Source organism: Vombatus ursinus, unplaced genomic scaffold, assembly GCF_900497805.2.
Source record: "Vombatus ursinus unplaced genomic scaffold, bare-nosed wombat genome assembly UNPS02014959.1, whole genome shotgun sequence".
Classification (NCBI taxonomy): Eukaryota; Metazoa; Chordata; class Mammalia; order Diprotodontia; family Vombatidae; genus Vombatus; species Vombatus ursinus.
The window spans coordinates 6,164,510-6,187,094 of NW_020954737.1; the positions used below are offsets into that span (position 1 = coordinate 6,164,510).

Here is a 22,585-nt window from a genome sequence, read left to right on the forward strand (position 1 = left end):
TGGAACTCATCTTCCCAACTCAAATCTAGCCCTCTGCCTAACGCAGCAGTCCTCTCTCCAGCATCATAGACAGGTGCACATTGGCCCTCTGAGGGAGGAGTTTGTTACCTAGAACAGCAGCCTAGTGAGATAGTGTGGCATAGTCAGAAAGAGGTGCAGGATTTGGAGTCAGAGCACCTGGGCTTAAATACCGGCTTGCCACTTACTATCTGTGTAACTAGCTACGTGACCTCATTTGAGGAGGTTGGACCTTGGTTCCACGACCATTCACAATTTGATCTGTCGAAAAGTTCTTCCTTGGATTAAACCAAGATAAGTTGTGCTCTCTCTCTCTCTCTGTGTCTCTCTCTCTGTCTCTCTCTGTCTCTGTCTCTCTCTCAATCTCTCTCATCTGTTGTTCCTTACTGTGGCTTCTGGAGTAAGAAGGAGTAAACCCAATCCCGTTAACCCCTAGTAGCTCTCTTCATGTCCTTGAAGGTGACCATCATGTCACCCTTAGCCTTCCCTTATCCAAATTAAACATTCTTGGTTCCTTCAACATTTCTTCATCTGCATGGATTTTAAGAGCTTTCACCATCCTATTTTCTCCTCCCCGGAAACAGTCCAGTTTGTTAATATCCTCTTAAAATGTGGTGTGGTGCCCAGAAATGAATACAATACCCCAGGTTAGATCTCTCCAGCAAAGATGTCAAGAGGGATATTATCTCCCTTGATGAAGACACCATATTTCAGTGAATGGAGTTCAACATTGCTTTGGTGGTGTTTTTGTTTTTGTCTGCTGTCACCGCTTCAGTAGTCCTATGACACTACTAGCTCCTATAGAGCCATAGGGCATCTCTGATCTTTTTTATGTGAAATTGTTTAAACATGTGGAATAAGATAAAAGAGATAGTAATCGAAATAGAATGTGGAGGGGGGGATGGAAGAGTTGACAAATGTCCATGTTAGTTGATAAGCTAGAGACCACCCTGAGGATGGCAATCAGGATGACAAAGGACCTTGAGGGCATGTCATATGAGGATCAGATGAAGACACCAGCAGTGTTTAGTCTGGAGCAGAAAAGACCAAAGAGGAAGAGGGCAGAAGAGAGAGATCATAAAGCTCTTTGATATCTGAAGGATTCCCATCTGTAAAAGAGATCAGACTAATTCTGCCCGGCCCCAAAGAGCAAATGGAATAATGGCTGGAAGTTGTAAGGATGCAGATTTAGACTTGCTATGAGAAAAAAAATGACCTAATAGAAGGTATCTGAAGATAGTGGAAAGGGTGCCTCAGGAAGCAGTGAGTGCCCCTCATCACTTGGGATCTTCAGTCAAAGGCTGGAGATATGAGAACTGTAGCATAATCCTGTTTGAGCTCAGGTTCAACAGGATGGCCTCGAAGGTCCTTTCCAAGTTTAATTTTGCAAGAAGTTTTTCCCAATCCACCTTAATGCCAGTGCCTTCCTTTGAGATAATTCTCATTTACCCTGTCTTTCTCTTGTTTATACATGGCTGTTTGCATATTGTCTCCTCCATTAGATGGTGAGCTCCTGGGGAACAGGGAGTGTCTTTTACCTTCTTTGTATCCCCAGCTCTTAGCACAGAGCCTCCTGGAACACAGTAGGCACTTAAAATGCTCGCTGATTATACAGGTATAATCTATATCAAACCACTTGCCTTCTCGATGAGAGGGAGAGAATTTGGAACTCAAAAGTATAAAAAAATGTTAAAATTGTTTTTACATGTAATTGGGAGAAAAACTAAAATATTAAATAAATATATTAAAAATGCTAGTTAACTTGACTTGATTCTGTGACTCCTGGATAAGAGCTCCCTCAGTAGAAATCAAGAGAAGGTCAGGGGCAGAGTGGAGGCCAGCTAGGTGGCACAGCAGACAGAGCTCCAGCCCTGGAGTCAGGAGGTCCTAAGTTCAAATTCAGCCTCAGACACTTGAAACTTACTAGCTATGTGACCCTGGGCAAGTCACTTAGCCCCGATTACCTCATCAAAAAAACTAAAAGAAGAGAGAGAGAAGGTCTGGGATATCCATTCACATGTTTAAATCTTTAAGAAAAACAAAGATATATCTTTGTCTTAAATGGCATAGGTGGAGGTGAATAGCTACGTGGAGGTGAAGCTGGATGGAGAACTGTAGGATTATCAAAGTACACACGGGGAAAATGAGATGGAATATGAGCTGGTACTAGAACCAAAAAACTTTACTTCATGGAATAAAACCTTATAGCATAGGGAAACCCAATCTAGCCCTCTCTTTACATGGATAAGGAAAACTAGTGCCCAGAGAGATTGACTTGTTTAAGGTCACAGAGGGAAGCAGTGCCACAAAGGGGATGATTACTGAGATCTCCCAAATTCTGGCCCTATTCTTTCCCCATGATACCTGTGCTTCTCCAGAAATGTCAGTGAAACTAAAACCCCTAACTTCAGATTAATTATAAAGATTTTAACTTGAAGCAGATCTGCTTAGGAAACGCTGGGAAATGTAAAATAACAAAATCAGTGACTTTTTAAAATTATGTAATTGAATGAAAAAAAAGAAAAGAAAAAAAAACACTGATTATTACCAAATTCAGAGGGTCCTTGTGCAACAATACCTACAAACCAGCAGGTGTCACCGTAAAAAGTAAAAAGTCACACAGTCCCTAAACTATCTTGATTTGATACTGCCAGAGTTTTTTGGGTTTTGTTTTTTCAAGCTAGTTTTTTCCCTGGCTTCTTAAAGAACATATAGATAATTACTCTTATTCTCAGTAATCAGAATGAAAATGTCTAACAGCTCAGCACCTTGGGGACAGGACCAAAGTCTAAAGACTTATTTTTATCTCTCACATTCTAGCACAGTGTTTTCACCTATTACATGTGGTATAGCAGAAAAACCACTGGACTTGGTATCAAAACATTCAGAAAGACTTGGGTTTGGATCCTAGAACTTCCAACTGTATGACCTTGGACAAATGACTTCAGGAAAGGTGTAGTGCATCAAAAAAGTGCTGGATTTGAAGTCAGAGGATGTAGGCTCATATCCCAGCTCTGTCACTTAGTAACTAAGTGACCTTAGGCAAAATACTTGGACTTCACTAGGCCTTAATTTTCACATCTATAAAACGAGAGAGTTGGACAAGTAGCCTCAAAAGCCCCTTCCACCTCAAAATCTGTGATTAGATGTTCTCTCTTTCAGCCTCAGATTCCTCATCTCTAAAATAAAAGGGTTGGATTAGATGAACTCAAAGATCCCTTCTTCCTCAAACAGTCCATGATTCTAGTTATCCAGTGGAATGTTGGGCTGCCCACCATTGCACTGGCCTTAGGATCTATCTGCTATCCACCTTGGGATATTCAAGGGAAGCCATAGTCAGCCTATATCTCTCTCTACTCCAGTGAATGCAGACAGAAAAATGGCCATTCTGCTACACTCGGGATAGAATTTTTCAATCCTGCCCCGTAAGTGGCCACGGAGTGTCACATGTGACCAAAATCAATTTCTTGGATAGGCACTTTGCCTGTGTTGTAAGTCTCTTCCTCCTTTGTTTATTCCTGGCACCAGAAAATACCCAACATTCAGAGCCTCATGGGTAAATGCTGAGCAAGGTCTCATTTTGTCTGGGAGGGAAAAGGGATGAGATTGAGAAAGTTTCCTTGTATTTTGGAAGGGCTTAGGAAATTCCATAAAAATTTTGAAGTAAACCTTTCACAGATACTCAGTAAATAGCTGTTGAACTGATGAAAAACAAACAAAAAGGGCTCTTTGGAGGCCAGACAGATGCAAAATCCCTACATCAGTCATTCATTCAAGGCATGAAAAGAAGACGGGCTGGTAGAGGAGAGATGAGGCAGGGGAGTGTGCCAAGGATCCCACTCCAGATGTCTGAACACGTACTCAAGATGGTTAATTTCCAAGCCACTCAAGGGAGAACAATCAGAAGGCTCTAAGTATCCCTGGAATTCTTTCTGTGATTAGTTTCCACTTCCCTGACACAGAAGCCCATCCAAGTCTGCTTGTAACAATAAACATGCCCTTATCAGCCTCTGGTTGTTTTTGCTTCCATCTGCACTCTGCACCTAAGCTTCTTAAGAAATGGTTTTGGTGGCTGGACTCTTAACAATAGAACAAATGAAACCTGTATTTTCTTGGGGAAAATAAATTATTGGGAAGTGAACCCCAAAACACTGTCTTCTACCACAAGACAGAACACCATACATTTATTTAGCAGAGTGAAAATCTCACTAATGCAGGTTACCCTTGAGAAGGGCAAACAGCCTCCAAATTTTTTTTGTCTTTTTTTTTTTTTTTGGTGAGGCAATTGGGGTTAAGTGACTTGCCCAGGGTCACACAGCTAGTAAGTGTTATGTGTCTGAGGCAAGATTTGAACTCAGGTCCTCTTGACTCCAAGGCCAGAGCTCTATCCACTGAGCCACCTAGCTGCCCCAAACAGTCCAAATTTTATAAAATATTTAAATAAGTGATTTTTTATTATTCTCCAGAATAAACACTAATTTTAAACAGTTGTTCACGAGAAGAATGGAGGAGGGAGGGGAGACTGTGCTTTATCATTTCTTTACTAACCCCATAGTGTACCTGCACATAATAAGCACCAAATATTCATTTAACTGAAAAGTGTTCATTAGTAAACTAAAAATTCCTTGAAGGCAACCACTGTCTTTGATTTTTGTCTTTGTAGCTGTAAACTAATATTCACTTGGTGTTTAATAAATGCTTTTTGATTTATTTATCCAACAGAAACATTAAAGCAACTATGTGGGTAAGGAGAGACAGCATGAAGAGACAGACCCAGCCTTGGAGTCAGGAAGACCTGGGTTCAAATCTGGCATCAGACACAGACTAGCTGTGTTGACCACCTGCAAATCACTTAACCTCCCTGTGCCCCTAGGAAACTTCTTAAGGCTCCAAGTTACAGAAAAGTTACAGAGCTGCAGGATGGAGGGGATTCCTGGGCAATGAAGGGAGATACAAAGACAAATATTACATGATATAGGATTACCTTATTCTACTTAATAATCATGCAAGAATTATTTCCAATGAATGAATGAAAAAGCATTTATTATAAACTTGTTGTGTGCCAGGCACAATGCTAAATGCTAGGGATACTCATATAAGCTAGCAAGACAGTACCTGCCCTCAAGGAGATTATATTCTAACAGGTATAGGTAACACATATAAGGAAGTCATGGTCAGGGAAGAGTATTTTGGTCAGGAAAATCTTTAGGCGTGGGATTGGAACCATCAGGCAATTAACTGTCATGTTCTTTCGAGGAATAGTGGTTTTTATTTGATACTATTCTCGGAGCCAAGAGTTAAAAAAGGAAGGGGAGAGAGGGGGAAAAAGAGGGGCAGGACATGAGCAGCAAGTGGCCTGGTGGGTCTGAATCCTGAGCGAGACCAGGTAAAGAATGCTCACCAATCCTGAGCCCAAGGTCCCAGAAGGGGGAGTTACTTATATGAAGATTCTGTTGCCAGAACATCTTAAAAGTTCGTTCTTTTAAGTATGTTAAGCATCACCTTAACATCTACTAATCAATCTTCCATTAATTTGCTTGACAAAACCATTTCACACCCCCAAGCCATAGTAAAATACTCTGAAGATTGACTTAGAATTATAGAATTTTCAAGATGGAAACTGCCTTCCCAATTTAATACACCTCTTTGGCTTTAATAGCTAATGGAAGTGAGGCCCAGCAATGTTAAGGAATTTGCTCAAAGTCACACAAATAATTGGTGCCAGAGTTAGGGCTAGAACCCAGGATTTTTGATTCTCAGTCCTGTGCTCTTTCCACTGTTGTGGAGTTGCTTCAGTTGTGCTCCAACTCTTCATGACTCCATATGGGCTTTTCTTGGCAAAGACACTGGAGTGGTTTACTATTTCTTTCTCCAGCTCATGTTCTGTAGACTAGCTCCATTCTACCTTTCCAATCTTACCTATGCTTAAGCCAAACTGGCCTCCTTTTTGCTTCTTTCCTCTAGACTGCATGATACCAGCCCTGCTGAGTTTGAAAAAATTTTCAATTATCACAGTTGGAATCAATAAGGCTTTCCTCTATTAAGTCAGCATAAAGCCAAGAGGAAGGATAAAACTGATGAAAACCTACCTCACCTTTCTTTTCTCCCTTTATTTGACCAAATGAAAGGCTTTTTTTTTCTTAAAGGAGGTTGCTCCCAGTGTTGAATAGAGAAAAAAAAAATGACCCTACTTGACTGATAAATACCAGATGTCCCAAAAATTGTAAGCATTAAAATTGTACTAAGACTTTTGGGACATCTTGTATTTAGGCTAATGTTAAAACAACCACCACCATCACCTCCCAGAATCTCCTTTAATAATCACAAAGGAAAAGCTAACCCATTATTATGTTCATCTTATCCTAATACTAAGAGTCAAAAGGGACAGATACTAGGCATTATACAGTTATCTGATTCTTTCACTGCTCATTTGCAACCAGTCACCTCTGCAATGTTTCTGGCATTCATCCCACCACCCAGGAATAAGCTTTGTTATCATTTGCCTACAGATAATTACAGTGGCCTCCTAACAGGGTTTCCACCCCTTATTCTCTCTTCCTTATAATCCATGCTCCATTCTCTTGTCCCAACAATCCCCCTTATGCATAGAAGGTCTGGTTACTTTATTCCCCGGCTCAAAAATTTTTCAAGGGCTCTCTAAATGCATATTGTATAAAGTTCAGATTCTTTTGCCTGGCATTTGAGGTTTTCTGTAGACTGGATTCAACCTACCTTTCCAGTCTTAACTTATGCTTAAGACAAACTGGACTCCTTTTTGTTTCTGAATGATCTACCTGGCTTTCTTGCCTCACCACATTTGTTGATGCTGTTGCTGATGTTTGTGGAATGTCCTGCTTCTCCCTCCGTCCCTTACTGAATTTCTAATCATTCTTTAAAGCCCGACTCAATCAGACAATAAATATTTATTAAGCACCTACTACATGCCAGCTACTGAACTAAATGTTGGGGATACAAATAGAGGAAAAAGACACTCCGTGCCCTCAAGTAGCTAACAGTCTAACAGACAACATACAAATAAATATGTACAAAGTAAGCTATATATAGGATAAGCAGAAAATAATTAACAGCGGGAAGGCATTCGAATCAAGGGGCTTGGGGGAGGGCTTCCTATAGAAGGGGAGATTTTAGTTGGATTTTAAAGAAAGCCAGGGAGGTCAACAGTCAAAGCAGAGAAAGGGCATATCAGGCATGAGAAAATGCTTGGAGCCAAGAGATGGAGTGCATTGTTTTTGGAAATAGCCAAGAGGCCAATATCACTGCATGGAAGAGGAGGTATCAGGGAGTAAGGTGTAAGAAGACAGGAAAGGTAAGAGTGGGATAGGTTATTAAGGGCTTTGAATGCCAAACAGAAGATTTTGCATTTTTGCCTGAAAGCAATAGGAATCACTGGAGTTTACTGAAGAGTGGGGTGACATAATCAGACCCATGTTTTAGGAAAAATCACTTTAGTAGCTGAATAGAGGAAGGACTGGAGAGGGAAGAGGCTTGAGGCAGGAAGACCCACCTGCAAGCTACTGCAATAATCTAGGCGTGTGGCGATGAGGGCCTGCACCAGAGGGGTGGCAGTGTCAGAAGAAAGGAGGGAGAACAACTCAAGTGTTACATTCTCCAAAAAGACTTCCTGATCCTCATTATCAGTAATGACTTTCTCCTAACTTCACATAACACTTTGCCTCCCCTTGTGGCTTAGCCTCCCCTAATCAATCAACAAGTATTTATTAAGCAGCTGCTGTGGGCCAGGCATTGTGCTAGGCACTATAGACACAAGTACAAAAACTATCAGACCATAAATTCTCTGAGTGCAAGGACTGTCTTAATAATAATAATAATAATAATAACAATGGTAGTAATAGAGAGCATTTATATAGTACTTTAAGGTTTGCATGATGCTTTACAAATATTATCTCATTTTATCCTCACAATAAGCCCATGAGTTGATGCTATTATTATTCCCATTTTACAGATGAAGAAATTGAGGCTGTGAACCATTATGTGACTTACCCAGGACCAAGCAGCTAGTGTGTATCTGAGGCAAGATTGATTTGAACTAAGAGTCGCCCTGACTCCAGGTTCTGCATTCTGTGCCACCTGGCTGTCTTATCTAAGCTCTGTTTTCTGGGACTAATACAGTGCTCTGTTATTTCCCACCTGGCTGAACTGCTCTGGGCTTCATCAAGACCCCAACAACTTCCTCTTCCAGCAAGGTCACATTAACCCTGGAATTCACATTTCTTTAGTAACCCCTGCCCTGGGGGCCCTCTTTCTTTTTGATTGGAGAGAGTGGAACTTGGAAGGCTCCTTTCAGATCCTCCATTTATGAAGGATGCCCAGACCAGCCATATTTTCTTATCCCATTTCTTTGGACTTTATCATTCCCTACCCCTTCAACTTTTTTCTAGGTGTCATCTTTCCCGACTAGATTGCGAGTTCCTTGAGGGCTGGGACTGTCTTTTGCCATTCTTTGTATCCCCAGAGCTTAGCACTGTGCCTTTTTTTTGGCACAACAGTAGGCACTTAATAAATGCTTGACTGACTGACTTGTACACTGTATAAAGTGCTGGATATTTGTTGATTGAGGAGGCAGAGTACCATATAGAGTGGTCACTTCTTTTTGCCTCAGTTTCCTCATCTGCAAATTGGGGCAGCTAGGTGGTGCAGTACAGAGAGCACTCAGACCCTTATTAGCTGTGTGACCCTGGATCATTTAACCCTGTTTGCCTTACTCCACTGGAGAAGGAATGACAAACCACTCCAGTATCTTTGCAAGAACACCCAAGGATCACAAAGAGTCAGACTCGACTGAAATGACTGAACAATAACAATAAAAAGGGAATAATAATAGCACCTACCTCCAAGGGTTGTCATAAGTATCCAATGAGATAACGATAAAGCACTTAGCACAGTGCCTGGCACATAGTAGGTGCTATGTAAGTGTTAACTATTATCATTGTTATTGTTATCATGAATATCATCATCTGAGTTCAAATCCTACCTCTGATTCTTATGACCTGTATGACCTTGGAGAAGTTACTTGACCTCACTGGGCCTCAATGTCCTCATCTGCAAAGTGAAGGGGTTGAACCAAATTACCCCTTCCAGCTCTAGAACTGTGACTGAAAGAACAAATGAAACCACCCAAATGATGAACACAAAAGCAAGACCCTACATTGTTCAGGGATTATTTCATTTTTTGCCTATCTCCAGTGCCCACACATAGTAGGTGCTTAATAAATGCTCTCAATTGACTAAGGATGACTGCTGAACAGAGCTAACTGCCATAGTGTTATTTTAAGGCAGCTAAGTGGCGCCATAGTGCACCGAGCGCTGGGCCAGCAGTTAGGAACACTCATCTTCCTGAGTTCAAATCTGGCCTCAGACACTAGTTGTGTGACCCTGGGCAAGTCACTTACCCCTGTTTGCCTCAGTTTCGTCATCTATAAAATGATCTGGAGAAGAAAATAGCAAACCACTCCAGTATCTTTACCAAGAAAATCCCACAAGGGGTCAGAGTCGAACAGACTGAAATGACAACTGGATTGAAATACCACCTACGTCACTTACTACCTGTACAACTCTGGGCAGGTTACCTAAACTCTCTGGGCCACAGCTTCCTTGTCTGTGAAATGAACTGAATTAAATGGCTCCCAAGGTCCCTTCCCATTCTAAATCTATGATCCTACTAATATATCAGCAGTACTAACAAAGTACTTGAGCTTTGAGAAAACTCTTATATCTCATTATATAAGTCATGTTTTCTTTTTGTAATTTTTATTTATTTAATTTTTAATTGATGGGATAAAACAAGCATTTCTATAACCTAGTCATACTTGGCCTTGATAATAGAGTTAAAAATACTTCTTACACACAAGTCGCCAATGGTAACGACTTGCAGCCTGCTTATGTTCATCTTGGGTCTTTCCTTTGCCCTTTGGCATAATTTGGATTCTGCTGAGAGACTTACAGCCATTCTGCATCACTGAAGGAGTAGTGACTGATACAAAAGGGATTAGCTTTTGTAGCGCCCTGCAGTTGGAGATCACTAAGCAGATGGCCCAGTTCCCCAAAGGCAATGCAGCCCAATTTCCTTCTCCTATTCAATGATGAGCCTGGCTCTATTTGCAGTACCTAACTCAAAAACAGTGAGGCAGTCTTGCTTAGACAGCGGGTCTTGAAGCCAGGAAGACTAAGGTTCGAGGTCTAAATATGATAAATACGAGCTATTCCCAACCCAGCACAGTCCACTTCCATCAGGACAAATCCCTGCACTGGCTAGAGAGGCATTCCCAGCTTTGGACATTTACTACAATGCCTCACCCAGCAAAGTGGCTGCTCTGGGAGATGGGGGGAGGATGAGACAGAATCATTCAACTTCACTCAAAGCAAAATTAAAACTGACCTTTAAGGAAATCCCATTAAAAACAGGTGGTTTTCTTCTTTATAAATGAAGTCTCCATCAATGCTGGGCTATATAGATGGGACGTAAGTCCCCAGACATGACCATTCCTCACCCTTAAACCCCATGCAGCTAAAAATCTCTCCTGGTTAAACCAGCATCAGCATAGAACCCAAACAAAGAACTTGCTGTAGCAGCATGAGATAGGAATAGTTATCATTTCCATCTCAAGGGCATATGGTTCTAATGAAACACTGTGCATTGTAAAGGGGTAGACTGACTGCCTACACACACTGAAGCCCTTGTCAGGCTCCCACAGGGGGTGGGGGCTGGTAGGCCCTTATCACCTGGGAGCATTCAGTTTAGCCAAATGAATGAGAAATGGAGGGTCCTTTATTCTGGCCAAATCAGAAGACTGAAAAATTCTGTTCAGCAAGCTATCGATAGCTTCTGAAATAAGTAGCTGGGCATAAAATGGACAGTGGATCAAAGTACAAGAAAGACAACCATTTACTCACAGGCTCTCAAAAACAAAGTGACAGCAATAATAACGGCAATAATAACAGCTAGCATTTATATAGTGTTTGCAAAGTGCTTTACATGCATTATCTCACTTGAAAGGAAAGCTGAAAAACTAGAGAAGTTCCTTGACTACTGAATGCCCCACTCTGAGTAATTGATAACTTTTAAAAAATGGATAGCTTTTGTTTTTACATCACTTTCATTTCCAAAAACTTCCCTCCGCTCTTCCCTATCCCATGAGCAATACCTTATGACATAGAATTTTAAAAGGGGGAGAGGGGAAGTTATTCACCAAAACTAACAAACACATCAACCAGTCTGTTCCATATTCATTGATCCCTACCCACACATCTGCCCAGGAGAGAGGGATATGGTACAACAAAGTATCCAATTCTACAACATCCATGAAGGAGAGAAAATTTTAATTTCAACAGATTTTAGAGGGACATATGAAAATACAACACCTTCCCAATCAGTAATGTTGCCACTGTCACTAAGACATAATTGCTCATCAGGGAACCTGTAGCATCTCTTTCTCTAGCGACCTTTGAAGACAAGGCATATGCTCACCTACCTGGGGCTAATCAGGTACAGTCCAGAAGACCTTTGAATAGACTGAACCAAAAAGATGTTTCTAGTGCCAGGAATTAATCATTTTAATTAAGAGAACAAGCCATTGTTGGGATTTGTCATTTAGTTCTTGCTCTAACCTTCAACAATGAACAAAGAATCCATTGAAGTCCCATGTCCTTCCTGAACTACATGTCCCCTGCCAAGGCCTGGAATTGCACTGAGGACAGAGCATCCTGGAAAACAAAACTCTAAAATATACAGATATTTCAAAGGCTAAGTAAGCCAACATCGGATTACCAGTCAAAAACATTAAGATCTCTTTCTAAGACCGACCCAACCTTTCAAACCCAACTCAGATAGCATTCCCTTCAGAAAACTGTCCTTAAAACACCTCACGATACTCTCCCAACCTGTCCTAGATGTCACATAGCAGTTTGCTTATGCCTCTCTTAATGCACTTACCATACATTATTGTGCATAGAACAAATTTCCTGCCTGGATTGTGAGCTCCACAAGTTGAAGGCTATGTTTTAAAGTCTACATCTCCCCTAGTGCCTAGCACAGTGCTCTGCACACAGCAGGTGCTTACAACGGTTTCTTGCACTGTTTTCCAAAACCTGTAAAGTTAGTTGCCTCTTGTACGTGCCCCCTTTATACCCTTCAATTCCCAGTTTGATTAAGGTCATAAATCCTCAAGATTTCAGTGAAGTCAGGCTTGGGTCATCGTGCGGAAGAGACCACCCTTGCCATCCCTAACTGAAGCACTGGAGACCCCCTAACCAGGGCTGTGTGTTGGGGGTAGAATCTATAGTGTTACAGTGTTCCCACAAAGACAGGAATCTATCATCTGGGTGCAAGGACTGGTACCAAATAAAGGTGCAACAACAGCATCTCCTTGGGACCAAAAAAAAAAAAAACAACAACAGGAAAATGTGTCTGAAGATTGCTACTACCAGCACCATGATCCTCCTCCCCCAATATTCACAAGGCCCTTGCATTATTTTATGCTGTTTTTTTATTTAAAAAAATACAATGGATGTCATATCACCTTGTCAGGGACCCATAAGGGTAGGAAAGAGGGCATCTTTGCCAAAAGGCATGAAAAAACTGCTAGCCCAGCCTTACTCAGCAAGCTGCCCAAGGGTAAGACCTCTATAAATTGAGAATAGGTGGTTTTGCTTAAAATTTAATGAACAAGAAAGAGCAATAAACATTTAACCTCCCTGTCCAAATCTGGTCTCCACCACTTACTCTCTACAAGTACAGTTATTTTTTAGATCAGTAGTATTCTAATTCATGGGCCACAGACCCGGAGGGGAAGGAGAAAAAAAAAAGAGTTATAGGAAGAGAGGAGCAAATTCATAACTAGGCAGACTTTTTTTGGTAGATTGAATGTCATACACAATCATATAACTCTATTTCAAATGTGCATAGATGCTATTGATTAATAAGATACAAATTCATTTCAAAGCTTTAGTCATTATGTATTTTCTCAGTCAATGGATACTAATAGCATAACTATTACCCTGCATGAGTCTGAGAAATACTTTTAAGTTAAAAAGGGATCTCCATACTCACAAAGATTGGAGAATACTACCTTACATAGTTCTTCTTACCCAGTCTTCCTGGGGCAGTCAATAAGCCATGATCCATGAAAATTTATAACCATTTATACCATTATATACCATTTTATAACATTACCATTTATATCATTTATACCATTATAATAATACCATTTATAGCATTACAATTTCTCAAAATACACCATCAGTCACTTCCCACCTAGGATTTTCTTCCTCTCCCCATGAGCTCATACAGCTCCTCATATTATAGAGTAATAGGAGACAATCGTGTTAAAAGAATAAGGGAACATGAAATTTATTTCCTTCTCTTCCAGGTGAAGATTTCCATGGAGGCTACAGTCACAATGTATATCCCAAAAATCATCCTAGAAAGCTCCCTAAACATCACAGCATAAATGAAGTCAATTCTTTCCCCTTGAGCGACAATAAACAAGCCATTCATGTGCATGAACAGAGTAGCACTTCTCTGGCCAAAAAGTATCTCATGGCCCCACCCAGGGACAGAGACACAAATCTATCACCCTACAGATGTGCACTGCCATAGACCTACTCAAGGTTCTTGCTAAGGCACACCCTCTGATACAAACAGTGGAAGACAGCCAAGGGCTGGAGTCCATGCGAATTTGTGTGAAAACACTGCATATACAAAGCAAAACTCCACAGAAGTGCAGACACACACACACACACACACACACACACACACACACACACACAGCTTAATTTTACTCACACACACTGAAAAAACTTACCTTGCATACAGCTGCCTGGAGAATTGCATCAAAGCCTCCTTCAGGAGCATCTCTGTTTCTGGACACCCTCTGTTTTTTAACTTCTTCATTGAAGCTATCGACTTTATCCGTTAAAGACAGCAGATGGCGGAAGCCAAAGGACGGGACGCAGTGTGGAAACAACTTGTAACTGGGGAGAGATAATAGTCTCAGAGCCACTTTTTTGCCCACATTACCATATTGTAAGCAGAAACATGCTCAGTGCATTCTCACCGAGAAGTGAGGGTACAGAAACACTGAGACATTCAACATTATGATTACATGTATGTGGCGCCTTGCTAGGTGCTGTGGGAAGTATAAAGACATAGGCTCTGTCCTCATGGAGTTGGGCTAAGGTAGGATAGACACCCATGACACTTTATGGACCATATGAGAAAGGCTATGGGAGTATCAAAGAAAGAAGTGAACGAACATTTATTAAGCACCGTCATGCCCAGCATTTTGCAAATATTTCATTGATCTTCACACAACAATTCTGAGAGGTAGGTGCTAGTATTAGCCCCATTTTGCAGATGAAGAAACTGAGTCAGAAGTTAAATGAATTTCCCAAGGTCACACAGTTAGTAGGTATCTGAGGCAGGATTTGAATTCAGGTCTCCCTGACTCCAGACTCAAAGCTCTATCCACTATGCCCACCCCACCACCTGGTTGCCCCTGTGAAACACACTGAATGAGGAAAGCTTTATGGAAGAGTTCAGACTTGAGCTAGTCTTTGAGGAGATATAAGCTTCAGACAGAGAGGAGGGTAAGGATATTATTAGAGAGAGAAGTGAGGAAGAAGTAGGAACATTCTAAAGAAGGCTATAAGAGGAAATGCACCATGTAAGAACAACATCAGACATTTACTTTCTCAACATTATCTCATTCGTACCTGTGGAAGTACAACACCTATTTGTTAGCCCCATTTTGTAGACCAAAAAAAAAACAAAAACCAAAACCCTAAGGCTCAGAAAGGGTGCTTCTCCTAGATTAAAAAAAACAACAACACAAGAGTCAGAGACAGGATTTGAACCTAGGTCTACCCTGATTCCATATCTGGCACTATTTCCATCACGTCAAGCTGCCTCTCACCCTTGCTGCTAAGAAATGTAAATCTCTCTTGAATAATCCCCCACAAGGGGATGCCAGAACACATTCCACAGCCACACAGTTGTCCGACCTCACTGAGAGCTACAACACAGTCAGGCCCATTTTTCTTTTTTTGTCTGTATATTCTTAGCACACAACATATTGGCCATGCACAAAGTGGGTACTTAATAATTATTTGAACTGAGCATGATCTGGCATCTAGCCTATGCTTAATAAATGCTCATTGAAAGACAAGTCTGTCTCCCAGATTAATTGATTTGTATTCACCTTTTTCATCAAATGCCTATCAGGTGCCTACTGTGCTAGGCACTTGAGTTACAAAGATAAGCTAAGACACCTGGTTTCTGTCCCCAAGGAGCTAACACCCTAGTAGATAATGCAATGATCAGCAATTAAAGATGAGAAACCATCAAGAACAAAGCCAGGGGTGTGAGTAAGACAGGGCAAGCTGTTTGGTACAGGATGCTAAGAGGTACCTTCACCCTTAAGGAAGAGATGAAGGCTTAATCAAAATGCAGGGGAATCCAACCTGGCCACTAGTGCAGACCTGGGCAGGCAACAGCCTATGGGATGCAATTTTCAGGTTTCCAAGAGGGGTTGGCAATCAATCACTTCTCCTTTAGGAACCACAGACATTTTTCTTCTTATCATTGTCACAATTATCCCCATCAAACTCTGTTGAACAAATACTACCTACTATAGGCAGAATTCTGTTTAAATAAGCTGGAAAAGACAGCAAAATAATTATATTATATCATTAAAATGGAAGCCTATTGCTACAGTACAGGAAAAAGAAATAGTATAGCTTTAAAAAAAATTTAAAGCCCACAAAGGGTGAAGGATGGCTTTACTTTTTTTTAAAAAAATTGTTTACAAAAAGCAAATGCTCTGTATACACTGTAACAAGTAAGCACTAAAGGATTTGGGCAGGGAATATCTTGCTGGTTCCATGTATCTGAGAATAAATACTCCACTGTCCTTCTTTGTGCTACATTGTGTTTGAAGACAGTGTGAGAGGCAGTCCTGCACAGTGGCTAGGGAGTGGCCTGGGAGCCAGGAAGACCCCACTTCTGACACATACTAGCTGTGTGTCTCCTGCAAAAGTAACTTAACCTCAATATTTTAGGTAAATCTCTAGGATTGTAAGTTGCAGAGAGGCTGACAATTTGCATTAACAGAGTTTCCTTAGATGGGAGTTTCCTGTACCAATGAAATCACAGGGCCAGGCCCAATCCCCTGTGAGATATTTTAGTATTTTAAGGATCCAGGACCAGATTAGTGCAAATTGCAGACTTTTAGTAGTTGATCCTCATGAATTACTGTAGAGTTGAAAAAATATATCACTTGGGCCATATAAGGATGGGCTGGTTTTTTTTTTTAATTAATTTATTTTGATTTACCAACAATCATTTCCATAAGCTTTTGAGTTTTAAATTTTTCTCCCCCTCCTTCCCCAAGACGGCGCGCAATCTGATATAGACTATATAAACGCATTCCTATTAAACATATTTTCAGATTAGTGAGGTTGTAAGGAAGAATTAGAACCAATAGGAGGAACCACAAGAAAGAGAAAGCAAAACAGAAAAAAAAAATAGCAAAGAGTATGCTTCAATCTACATTCAAACCCCATAGTTCTTTCTTTGGATGTGGATAGCATTTTCCATCATGAGACCTTTGGAGATGTCTTAGATCCTTGCATTTTTGAGAAGGGCTAAGTCTATCAAAGTTAATCATCATACAACGTGACTGTTAATGTGTACGATGTTCTCCTGGTTCTGCTCACTTCACTCAGCATCAATCCATACAAGTCTTTCCAGCATTGTCTGAAGTCTGCCTGCTCATCATTTCTTTTTTTTTAATTTTTTAAATTTTATTTATTTATTTAGTTTTAGGCAATTGGGGTTAAGTGACTTGCCCAGGGTCACACAGCTAGTAAGTGTCAAATGTTTGGTCTGAGGCCACATTTGAACTCAGGTCCTCCTGACTTCAGGGCTGGTACTCTATCCACTGTGCCACCTAGCTGCCCCTGCTCATCATTTCTTATAGTACAATAATATTCCATTACATTTATATACCACAACTTGTTCAGCCATTCCCCAATTGATGGGCATCCCCACAATTTCCAATTCTTTGCCACCACAAAAAGAGCTGCTATAAATATTTTTGTACATGTGGGTCCGTTTCCTATTTTTATGGGCTCTGTTTTTTGATTTGGGGTGGAAAGAGAAGAGAGTAATTTGGCGGGGGTTTGGGGGGCTGAAGGAACAATTATTTACCTTGGTTGTTAGCCTTGCTAAAAAAAACTTCCATTTACTATGAAATTGTGTTTGTTCTTGTTCAATCATTCAGTAGTGTCTAACTTTTCACAACCCCGTGGACTATACTGTCCACAGGGTTTTCTTGGCAAAGATATTGGAGTGGTTTGCCATTTCCTTCTTCAGTGGAACAAGGCAAAGAGAGGTTAAGTGACTTGCCTCGTCACACAGCTAGTAAGTATCTGAGGCCAGATTTTTTAACTCAGGTCTTTGTGACTCCAGGCTCAGTGCTCTAATCAATGAGCCACGTTTTGTGTTCTGTTAAAAGTAAAAAGTAAGTTGTAACATTTGAAAGGTCTAGTATTAATCCCGATCACAGGACCTCTCAGCTGAGAAAAAGCATAGCCTCTTGTCATTGTGTTATACTGCCATAATTTCAAAATATAAGTTGTGACTCTCTCAGTCTTCATCCTGTCTGGAATCAAGTAGTCCAGAGGAGGATTAGAAAGTCTGCAGATATAGATTATCTCTACCAAGATTCCCCTGGCCCTCCCATTCTTCTCATTCTTTCCACTCTCCCTCACTGGTACCCCATCTTCACTGATCCTTATATTTATGCAAAATGTGAATACATTTACAAGTGAGAATCTATCTCAGTGAGTGTACAAATGTTTCACTATCATGGATTTCTTTTTTTTAAGACAGTATAGAAATGGCAAACCACTCCAGTATCTTTGCCAAGAAATCCCCAAATGGGGTCACGGAGAGTCAGAAATGATGGAACAACAACAGAAATCCAAGGATCACAGGATTTAGAGCTAGAAGGGGCCTTAGAGATTATCTAGGTCAACCACTTCATTTTAGATGAGTAAATCAAGGCCCAAATTAATTGACACACCCAAAGTCACACAGCTAATAAGTGACAGAGACATGTTTCAAACCCAGGTCTTTGGACTCTAAGTCTAGGTAGATAGGTGGTGTTCTACTCTGACAGCAGTTGGAGGAAAAATGGCTGATGCCCACGATCTAAAGTGAGTTGACAAATGGAAACAAGTGTTATCAATCCAGCAGAGACAATTCAAAAGAGATCTTGGGTTCTCTCTATTGATTCCTCTGAGCTCTTGAATGTTGCTTATATTATACTATTATAATTGTAATTATTATTTTATGACAATATACTTATATTTTGTATTACTGGTCAATCCAGTATCTTAACTGGGTTTTTTCTATGTGGTTGGTTAGGATGTTTTGAGGCGCTCAGCTACAGTTGATGACGTGTCTGATTTTCCCCTCATGCAGGAAGCAAGAAATATGTTCTCAATATGCAGAGTTAGCATTATATGATTAAAGAAAAAAACTTAGAGAAAAACATGTTTCATCATTGTTTGTTCAGAATCTAAACATCAGGAGGGACTTCAGAAGCCATGTCACCCAGGAGAGTTCCCGATCTTCTATGGACCCCATATTCTTTGACTTTCAATAAACCTTCCTATGCCCCTATTCAATATAAAAGTAAATATATTATAGACTTTCCTATGCATGTTTGCCTAAAAAAGAGATTAATCACAATAGGGCAAGGGTTATTTCCCAAATATTCCATGTACCCTCTTGATAAGTTTCTGATACCCCCTGAGGGTATGTGTACTCAAGGTTGAGAACTGCTGATCTTGTCCAATCCATACTTTGACAAGAATCTCTTCCAAAACATCTCCAGCAAGGGGTCACCCAGCCTTTGCCTGAAGACCTCCAATACAAGGGAAGTCACTGTCCCCCAGCAGCCCATTTCTCTTGTGGACAGACCTAATGTTTGCTTATATTGAGTCTTAATCTGCCTCTCTGTGGCTTCCACCAGCTACTCCTAATTCTTCCCTCTAGTGCCATACACAAGCCAAATGTTTCTTCCACACGCTACCCCTCTAGATACTTCAAAGACAGTCATCATGGCTCTTCTCTGCCACCATCTGTTCTCTTCTCCAGGCAAAATGCCCTGTATTCCTTCAAGCAATCCTCCCATAGAAGATTTGTTGGTCCTCTCAGCATTTCTGTCACTTTCTTCTAGACACACTCAGTCTATAGCTTTCCTAAAATGTGGTGCCCAGAACTTCAGATGGGATCAGAGTAGAGAAAAACTTTTCATTCATATTCTCTGGTCAGGAAACTCCCTTACCACCAGTGCAGCTCAGCACCTTCTCTGCTACTCAGAGTCTTAAAGAGTTGCTTAAGGCAGACATCACACTGTGATGTCATCAGTCCTCTTCAAAAATGAAGGACAAACAACAACAAGGCAGAAGAGTCAAACATGCACTCTGGGTGCAGCCCAAACCAGATTAAAATGTAATTGGGAAATATGTATTAAATAACAAAAAATACAATAAAACATAGAAAATATAACATTTTAAAACTAAGTCAAGGGATCCTTATGTTGGGATTAGTGGCCCCATTTACATCCGAGTTTAATACCACTGGCTTAAATAAAGCCCTGAGAGTTTCAATGACTTGCTCAGGAACTCATAGTTGGTATGTCCCAGAGGTAACACTTGAACCCAGGTCTTCCTGGCTCCAAGGCCAGCTCTATCCAGTACACCTCACTGCCCATGGACATTATCACCCCTGTTAATGTAGCACTGTTAAGCTTTGCAGCTGTCCTTTAGGAATTGAAATCTAGCCAGCACCTCTCTATGGTGTACTTCTGAAGCTGATTTTTTCTAAATTTAGAAATTACATTTGGCCCTATTAAGATTCACTGTATTTGATTTTCCCCACTGTTTTTAGCTGATCCATTTTCTTGGATTTTGACTCTGTCATGCAATGTCTTCGCTATCCCTAGTCTACACACTAACCAGCCTGCCCCTTGGCTTTCAGCCTCTTAAGTCATTGATTAAAAAAAAATTCTGAACAGCACAGGGCCAACAACAAATCCCTGGAGCATTGCACTAAAAAGCTCCCTTCCATTTGACATCAACCACTCAAGGCTGACTCCTTGGGTCCAGGTATTTAATCATATCTGAATTCACCTAACTAGACCATCTAGTTTTCATCTAGTCCAGATGAAGTTCTCAGAGACCCGAGAACTCAGTTCTCAACATAAAGTAATCCCAGGACCCAACACTCTTAAAAATTGCTGAGGACCCTGAAGAACTTTTCTTTATGTGGATTATAGTTATTAATATTCTTAATATAGAAAGCATTACAAAATATGAAATGAATAATTTTGATTATATTAAATTTAAAAGGCTTTGCACAAACAAAACCAATGCAACTAAAATCAGAAGGAAAACAAAACTGAGAAAAAATTTTCACCACAAGTATCTCTGATTTCTCAAATATACAGAGAACTGAGTCAAATTTATAAAAATATGAGTCAATTCCCCAACTGTAAATGGTCAAAAAATATGAACAGGCTGTTTTCAGACAAAAAAAAAATTAAAGTGATCTTTAGTCACATGAAAATATGCTCTAAATTACTACTGACTAGAGAAATGCAAATTAAAATAACTCTGTGGTACTACCTCATGGATTGGCTAATATGACATAAAAGGAAAATGACACATGTTGGAGGAGATACGGAAAAATTGAGACACTAAAGCACTTTTGGTGGAGTTGTGAACTGATCCAACCATTCTGCAGAGCAATTTGGAACTATGCCCAATGGGCTATAAAACTGTGCATGCCTTTTGACCAGCAATACCACTACTAGCTGTTTCCCAAAGAGATCAAAGAAAAAAGAAAATGAACTATATGTTCTAAGACATTTATAGCAGCTCTTCTTGTGGTGGCAAAGAATTGGAAATTGAGAGGATGCCCATCAATTGGGGAATGGCTGAACAAGCTGTAGCATATGATCATAATGGAATATTATTGTGCTGTAAGAAATGATGAGCAGGATGCTTTTAAATAAACCTGGAAAGACTCACATGAACTGATGCAAAGTGAACTGAGCAGAACTAGGAGAACATTGTACAAGGTAACAGCAATATTGTAAGAATGATCAACTATGAATGACTTAGCTATTGTCAGCAATACAACGATTCAAGACAATTCTGAAAGCCACATGATAAAAAATGCTGTCCCCTCCAAAGAAAGAATTGATGGCATTTGACTATAGATCAAAGCATATCATTTTTCACTTTCTTTCTTTCTTTTTTAGTTCAAATTTTCTTCTACAAAATGACTAATATGCAAAGTTTTACATGATTACACATACATAGCCTATGGCACATTGCGTACCATCTCAGGGAGAGAAGGACAGAATTTGGAGCTCAAAACTTTGAAAACAACAACGAATGTTAAAATTACTATTACATGTAATTAGGGGAAAAAAAGATATTCTTTTAAAAGAAAAGAGTTTTGACCATGTGGTCCCCTTAATAGGGTCTCAGGGGTCCATGAACCATACTTTGAGGACCACTGATCTAATCCAGCCCATCTCAAAGCATTCTGTCCAAAAGCAGAACATGAGAGATTCTGTCAAATGTTCAGTATACCTAGATTTCAACAATGTCCAGACTCACTGCAGATAGTTTATTGGAACCAGATGAACAAAGCACCATTCTATGGCTTACCCATGGGGACATGGACCTAACTGTGTTATAAGGAATAAAATAAATTGGTTTCATGGGATTAACTCATTGAAACTGTAAAACTAGGTTTGTTCAGCCACCTAACTGAAGTCCATGGTCTAACATCTTTTTGGTGTTTCTCAGGCTGGGGCTTTCCCAAAGTTAGCACTAATGCCCATCTCACTGGCTCTGTAGAGTACACAATGCAATTCATATGAAGGTTAAAAAATAAGAATTTCCAGTGTAGCTTACTACATTAGCTTACAAAATACTTTCTTCACAAAAACTCCTTGAGTTTGATAGTGCAAGCTTTGTTATCCTTATATCATGGTTAAGGAGCCTAAGGTTCTGAGAGGATCTATCACTTGCCAATCAAGTAGTATCATCTGCTTTATGAAGATGAGGCAAGTGAAGCTCAAAGTTAAAGGAACCTATCAAAATTTATCCTGCAGCTAAGTAAGGTCAGAATCGAGGCTCAGGCACAGGTTTGCTGGCTTCAAGTCCAGCACTCTATTCACATTACATCAGGTTCTCTCTGAGTAGATGCTAAGGTTTCTCAGAGAGGACCAAAATTATAATAGATTCATTTCTTAAAACAGAAAAATGTAAATGAAACAAACAAAAAAAGACATTCATATCAACTTTTAAGATCTAAAAGAGGGCAATATTTCAGAGTAGGGGACATGATCACATATGGTACTTCCCTCAAACCCCTTCCCACAATAAATGAATAAATGAAGTAATAAATAAATGGATGAATGGATGAATAAATAAATAAATAAAT

General features: G+C 40.2%; 1 protein-coding gene across 1 annotated transcript in view; it reads right to left on the reverse strand.

The window, feature by feature from the left end:
- Window positions 1–22,585, reverse strand: part of ITGB5 (integrin subunit beta 5) — a 191,064-nt gene that overhangs the window by 104,541 nt on the left and 63,938 nt on the right. The window contains exon 5 of the mRNA XM_027845271.1: window positions 13,860–14,028. Within this exon, the coding sequence (XP_027701072.1) occupies window positions 13,860–14,028 (169 nt within the window). The remainder of the gene's footprint in view (window positions 1–13,859; window positions 14,029–22,585) is intronic.